Genomic DNA, 8,387 nt, shown 5'->3' with positions numbered 1-8,387 from the left:
ACTATGTCCTCTATATATATATATATATATATATAACACTATGTCCCTCTATATATATATATATATATATATATATATATATAACACTATGTCCTCTATATATATATAACACTATGTCCTCTATATATATAACACTATGTCCTCTATATATATATAACACTATGTCCTCTATATAACACTATATCCTCTATATATATATATATATATATATATATATATATATCACTATGTCCTCTATATATATAACACTATGTCCTCTATATATATAACACTATGTCCTCTATATATATAACACTATGTCCTCTATATATATATATATAGAGGACATAGTGTTATATATATATAGAGGACATAGTGTTATATATATAGAGGACATAGTGTTATATATATAGAGGACATAGTGATATATATATATATATAATATATATATATATATATAGAGGATATAGTGTTATATAGAGGACATAGTGTTATATATATATAGAGGACATAGTGTTATATATATAGAGGACACACTATGTCCTCTATATATATAACACTATGTCCTCTATATATATATAACACTATGTCCTCTATATATATATAACACTATGTCCTCTATATATATATATAACACTATGTCCTCTATATATATATAACACTATGTCCTCTATATATATATAACACTATGTCCTCTATATATATAACACTATGTCCTCTATATATATAACACTATGTCCTCTATATATATAACACTATGTCCTCTATATATATAACACTATGTCCTCTATATATATAACACTATGTCCTCTATATATATATAACACTATGTCCTCTATAAATATAACACTATGTCCTCTATAAATATAACACTATGTCCTCTATATATATATATAACACTATGTCCTCTATAAATATAACACTATGTCCTCTATATATAACACTATGTCCTCTATATATAACACTATGTCCTCTATATATATATATAACACTATGTCCTCTATATATAACACTATGTCCTCTATATATATATAACACTGTGTCCTCTATATATAACACTATGTCCTCTATATATATAACACTATGTCCTCTATATAACACTATGTCCTCTATATATATAACACTGTGTCCTCTATATATAACACTATGTCCTCTATATATTTAACACTATGTCCTCTATATATATAACACTATGTCCTCTATATATATATAACACTATGTCCTCTATATATATAACACTATGCCCTCTATATATATAACACTATGTCCTCTATATATATATATATAACACTATGTCCTCTATATATATAACACTATGTCCTCTATATATATAACACTATGTCCTCCATATATATAACACTATGTCCTCTATATATATAACACTATGTCCTCTATATATATAACACTATGTCCTCTATATATATAACACTATGTCCTCTATATATATAACACTATGTCCTCTATATATATAACACTATGTCCTCTATATATATAACACTATGTCCTCTATATATATAACACTATGTCCTCTATATATATAACACTATGTCCTCTATATATATAACACTATGTCCTCTATATATATAACACTATGTCCTCTATATATATAACACTATGTCCTCTATATATAACACTATGTCCTCTATATATAACACTATGTCCTCTATATATAAAACTATGTCCTCTATATATAAAACTATGTCCTCTATATATAACACTATGTCCTCTCTATATAACACTATGTCCTCTCTATATAACACTATGTCCTCTATATATAACACTATGTCCTCTATATATAACACTATGTCCTCTATATAACACTATGTCCTCTATATATATATATATATATATATATATATATATAACACTATGTCCTCTATATATATAACACTATGTCCTCTATATATATAACACTATGTCCTCTATATATATAACACTATGTCCTCTATATATATAACACTATGTCCTCTATATATAACACTATGTCCTCTATATATATATATATATATATAACACTATGTCCTCTATATATATATATATATATAACACTATGTCCTCTATATATATATATATAACACTATGTCCTCTATATATATATATAACACTATGTCCTCTATATATATAACACTATGTCCTCTATATATATATATATATAACACTATGTCCTCTATATATATATATATATATAACACTATGTCCTCTATATATATATATATATATATATAACACTATGTCCTCTATATATATATATAACACTATGTCCTCTATATATATAACACTATGTCCTCTATATATATATATAACACTATGCCCTCTATATATATAACACTATGTCCTCTATATATATAACACTATGTCCTCTATATATATAACACTATGTCCTCTATATATATATAACACTATGTCCTCTATATAACACTATGTCCTCTATATATATATATAACACTATGTCCTCTATATATATAACACTATGTCCTCTATATATATAACACTATGTCCTCTATATATATATAACACTATGTCCTCTATATATATAACACTATGTCCTCTATATATATATATAACACTATGTCCTCTATATATATAACACTATGTCCTCTATATATATATATAACACTATGCCCTCTATATATATAACACTATGTCCTCTATATATATAACACTATGTCCTCTATATATATAACACTATGTCCTCTATATATATATAACACTATGTCCTCTATATAACACTATGTCCTCTATATATATATAACACTATGTCCTCTATATATATAACACTATGTCCTCTATATATATAACACTATGTCCTCTATATATATAACACTATGTCCTCTATATATATATATAACACTATGTCCTCTATATATATATATAACACTATGTCCTCTATATATATAACACTATGTCCTCTATATATATATAACACTATGCCCTCTATATATATAACACTATGTCCTCTATATATATAACACTATGTCCTCTATATATATAACACTATGTCCTCTATATATATATAACACTATGTCCTCTATATATAACACTATGTCCTCTATATATATATAACACTATGTCCTCTATATATATAACACTATGTCCTCTACATATATAACACTATGTCCTCTATATATATAACACTATGTCCTCTATATATATAACACTATGTCCTCTATATATATATAACACCATGTCCTCCATATATATAACACCATGTCCTCCATATATATAACACCATGTCCTCTATATATATAACACTATGTCCTCTATATATATAACACTATGTCCTCTATATATAAAACTATGTCCTCTATATATAAAACTATGTCCTCTATATATAAAACTATGTCCTCTATATATAAAACTATGTCCTCTATATATAAACACTATGTCCTCTATATATAACACTATGTCCTCTATATATAACACTATGTCCTCTATATATAACACTATGTCCTCTATATATAACACTATGTCCTCTATATAACACTATGTCCTCTATATATATAACACTATGTCCTCTATATATATAACACTATGTCCTCTATATATATAACACTATGTCCTCTATATATATATATAACACTATGTCCTCTATATATATAACACTATGTCCTCTATATATATAACACTATGTCCTCTATATATAACACTATGTCCTCTATATATAACACTATGTCCTCTATATATAACACTATGTCCTCTATATATAACACTATGTCCTCTATATAACACTATGTCCTCTATATATATATATAACACTATGTCCTCTATATATATAACACTATGTCCTCTATATATATATAACACTATGTCCTCTATATATAACACTATGTCCTCTATATATAACACTATGTCCTCTATATATAACACTATGTCCTCTATATATAACACTATGTCCTCTATATATATATATATAACACTATGTCCTCTATATATATATAACACTATGTCCTCTATATATATATATAACACTATGTCCTCTATATATAACACTATGTCCTCTATATAACACTATGTCCTCTATATATAACACTATGTCCTCTATATATATATATATATATATATATATATATAACACTATGTCCTCTATATATATAACACTATGTCCTCTATATAACACTATGTCCTCTATATATAACACTATGTCCTCTATATATATATATATATATATAACACTATGTCCTCTATATAACACTATGTCCTCTATATATATATAACACTATGTCCTCTATATATAACACTATGTCCTCTATATAACACTATGTCCTCTATATAACACTATGTCCTCTTGTGGTAGTTTTTCTTCTCTTATATATCTTCTCCTCCTTTCCCGTGTTGATTCCCTTTCTGTATATAAAGTCTCTATCATCTCCCTCAGTCTCTTCTTTCTTCTATACATGATCAGGTCCTGTAACCTTTCCTGGTAAGTTTTATCCTACAATCCATGGACTAGTTTAGTATCTTCTCTGGTCTCTCTCTAGAGAATCTATATCCTTCTGGAGATACGGCCTCCAGTACTGCGCACAATACTCCAAGTGAGGTCTCACCAGTGTGCTGTACAGCGGCATGAGCACTTCTCTCTACTGCTTATACCTCTCCCTATACACCCATGAGCACTTCACTCCCTACTGCTTATACCTCTCCCTATACACCCATGAGCACTTCTCTCTTTCTACTGCTTATACCTCTCCCTATACATCCAAGCATTATGTAGATTTTCCTGCTGCTCTATTACATTGTCTTCCCACTTTAATAATTCCTCCTGAATCCCTTTCCTCAGATACTGAGGTCAGGACTGTGTCACATGTTCTATATTCCAGGGTTTTTACCCCCCCCCCCCCCCAGGTCCATTATTTTGCACTTATCCACATTAAATGTCAGTGTCCAGAGTTCTGACCATTCTTCTAGTTTGCCTAAATCCTTTTCCATTTGGCGGATCCTCCAGGAACATCAACCCTGTTACATATCATTGTGTCATCAGCAAAAAGACCCTTCGAGACCTTCTGTAATATAACTAATGAAGATATTACACAATATTGGTCCCAGTACAGATCCCTGAGGTCCCCACTGGTGATAGACCCTTCAGATATTAGTCCCCCATGTCCTAGTTGTGCCCCAACGCCCTTGTGTTCCATATTTGTGAATATAGATTCTTCAGTCCCATATTTAGGTGGTTATTATGGTTTATTTCATGGTTATACATTGGTTATATATAGAAGGACTCCGACAGAGCTTGAGAAGATGGAAATGTCAGGCTGGACCATGAGTGAGGGGCCCTTGGGCAGCTGCCCATCATTTTACCTCAGTTTATTATTTAACTCATCTGTTCCCAACCTGGGATACAAATTCCTCCCGGGGTACTTAGCAGTTCTTCTGGGGGTATGGCAAAAAAAAAAAATCTGTACAGGTGGCCGCAGCCACCGGTCACTGCTTCTAAAGCAGCCACAGGCCATGCTGCCTAAGTGGCAGAGAGCCGCTCCACTCAGGAGGACGGCAGAGGAGGAGTGCGGGCATCGGGCTGCTGTGGAATATAAACCCGCAGAGCACACTGCAGACCATGGTCTGGCTGCCCAAAGAAGTCCATGGAGATAGGAGGTGGAAGGGGAGTTAACTGCAGATTAAGACCATGGCAGAGAGACACATAAAGGTGCGGCTGAATACTCTAGTAAGTGTTATACCTCACAACAGTGCTGGGATCACTAACCAGGTGTGATGGCCCAGGCTTCTGAAGATACCTCTCAGACACCACTAGGGGCAGAATGAGCAGGCTGATTGTCCATATATGTTCATGGACACCCCCCACTGTGTGACATCACCGACCAGATGTGATGTCACAGGCCCAAAAGACATCTCTAAGACATGTAGAGTCACCACCATGAAGGCCTGAGCACAGGCTATAGGTATTGGAGATACCAGGGAGCAGGACATCGGCCCACTGGGCCACATCAATGGGCAGAGACTTCTTTTTCCGGAGGGTCGGTCTCCATCTTCTGACACTTCGCATTCTGCGCTTTGCTCCATCTTTCTACTAATTCCTCGGGGCTCACACCATGGACCACCAGGGCCCTCTGATACTGACAAGGCTCGAACTTTAATCCATAGACGTAAAATCGCTTGTCATGCCTAAATGATAAGTCAGCCGCCAGAACTAAGAACCCGAAATAGACGTCATCCAATGGGAAGACAGGCATCTTCTGAGATACGGTGTAGAGGAGCTCGGCTGCCGGCCCGCTGTACAGAAACCCTCCACCAGATAGGAAGGTGGGGTAGATGTTACCTGGGAAAATATATTCCGAAACGGCATATTTGGTATGCCGCATGACTTCGGAGTGAGGTCGTAAATACCCATGCAGGACCCGCGGGTCAGTGGCGAATGTCTTTATGTACTGGACCAAGGCTGGAGGACTGACGTACTCATCATCATCACCTGTGAAGATACAAGAGATACCCATTATACATGGCACACCTCCACACAAAGAGGCCCCAAAACATTGTCAAGTAAGTCCCAAATGTGGTCAGTCTAAGTCCTGTCTGCCCCTCTGGAGGACTCGACATGTCTGTACATTTCTCGGGTAGTAGAGATGAGTGTCTTTTACAAAATTTGCTTTGGGAGATGGCTATTGAATATGATTCGGAGTAGATGGTTGGATGCTGTGCCGGAGCAGGGACTCCTGTCGGATGAAAGGCGTTCCTGCTCCTGTACATTGTATGCCTATGTAGAGTGTTCACGCCCCTCATGTAAACTTGAATATTGTAAGAGGTAAGAAACGAGAGGCCACTCACCGCATGTACATGCGGTGAGTGGCCCCTCGTTTCTTACCTCTTACAATAATAACCCCTCGTGTAACTGAGCAGAGAGGCGTCTATTGTATGACAAACTTCTCAGTTTACAGGAGCTTGGACTCCATTAAAGAGTAAGAAGGATGCAGACATGTGACCCCACGACTGCCCATGTGACCTAACGCAGACAAAGGTTATTAGACCATCAGTCACCCCACCTACCTTTGAATATGAAAGCCACATGGGGGATCCTTTGGACCACCCATTTTAAGAAGCATCTTTCTTTGAGGGATAGGTTGTGGTGCCCCTCGGTGAAGTCCCACTGTAGAACATCTCCGTACTTCTGGCTCTCGGTCCTCACACTCTCCATATGTCCAGATACATTTGTGTGACCCATTAGAAATATCGGCCTCAGCTCGTAACCGTCCAGCTGCCACTTCTGTGCCCACGTTCTCCTGAGCGCCGCCCTTCTGGACCCCGATTCGGGGTGAGATTTGATGGCCAGAACTATGAGGGGTTTGGAGGCCTCAAGCTGCATCTTGGGGGTGAGAGTTACTGAGCATTGATAGTTCTGTAGATGGGGGAACTCTTCTTAGAGTGGGCAGAAGTTCAGGTGGTAGACATGGACCCCATCATCCAGAGACACTGACTCCCTTTGGAAAGAGTAAGATGGGGACTGGAGGTCCGGGAGGGCATATCCCGAGGACCACCGGAAAAAAAAATTGAAGCTTCTCTTCCCGTCCATTAAAAGTATTCCAAGAAGAAAAACCAAGAGAATCATGAGGCCGAAGGATTGGACAAGAAGCTTCATGGTGACATGTGAGGGCCCCAAGATGTCTTCGCCTCCCAAGATCAGGACCGGAGAGATAAAGGGAGAAGCTTCTAGACTGTTGGCCTGGTGTGAGAGAAAATAAGAAGCATGACAGAAGGATCGCAGGCTCCAGGAAAGAATGATAAAAAGTTACCTTAAACAAAAACCAATAAAAAAAAAAGATAAAAGGGCAAACTCTTCACGTATACTGTAAAGAAGGAAAAAAAGAAGCAGAAGTGCAGATTGTTCAGTCCCCCCCTCCCTCCAAACTGAGAGCAAAAATGATCGTATGAAAAAACTAAAGCTCAGCTACAAAATTTTATATATTTTATATATTATTGTCTATATATCCAGATAGCAAGGGGGAGCAGCACACCAGGGATGCAAAGGTGTAGCGGGTGCAGGCGGGCCCAATCGCAGCCCGGGTCACTGGCAGCAGCAGTGATGTATAGTAGAATAAAGTGTCCCGCAGCACTCCAGTAGTGATCAAAATAGGTTTATTACCTCAAGGTAAGATACAACGTTTCGACCGTCACCACGGTCTTTTTCAAGCTTGAAAAAGACCGTGGTGACGGTCGAAACGCTGTATCTTACCTTGAGGTAATAAACCTATTTTGATCACTACTGGAGTGCTGCGGGACACTTTATTCTACTATTATTGTCTATAGATATTATGTATTACACATTACAGTTTGTAGATATTATATACATTACAGTCTGTGGATATTATATATTACAGTCTGTGGATATTATATTATACATTACAGTCTGTGGATATTATATATTACAGTCTGCGGATATTATATATTACAGTCTGCGG

General features: G+C 35.6%; 1 protein-coding gene across 1 annotated transcript; it reads right to left on the bottom strand.

The window, feature by feature from the left end:
* Positions 1 to 5,729: 5,729 nt before the first annotated feature.
* Positions 5,730 to 7,703, bottom strand: LOC130346488 (acetylgalactosaminyl-O-glycosyl-glycoprotein beta-1,3-N-acetylglucosaminyltransferase-like). Its single transcript, XM_056554561.1, has 2 exons — positions 6,979 to 7,703; positions 5,730 to 6,403 (listed from the first exon to the last, which is right to left on the bottom strand). Exons 1-2 carry the CDS (start codon positions 7,292 to 7,294, stop codon positions 5,922 to 5,924), a joined length of 798 nt encoding a protein of 265 aa, XP_056410536.1. The 5' UTR covers positions 7,295 to 7,703; the 3' UTR covers positions 5,730 to 5,921.
* Between the last annotated feature and the right edge of the window lie 684 nt (positions 7,704 to 8,387).

Source organism: Hyla sarda, unplaced genomic scaffold (assembly GCF_029499605.1).
Source record: "Hyla sarda isolate aHylSar1 unplaced genomic scaffold, aHylSar1.hap1 scaffold_79, whole genome shotgun sequence".
In the NCBI taxonomy this organism is placed as follows: Eukaryota; Metazoa; Chordata; class Amphibia; order Anura; family Hylidae; genus Hyla; species Hyla sarda.
The sequence above is the reverse complement of the archived record's forward strand: the minus strand, read 5'-3'. Positions and strand labels throughout refer to the sequence as shown.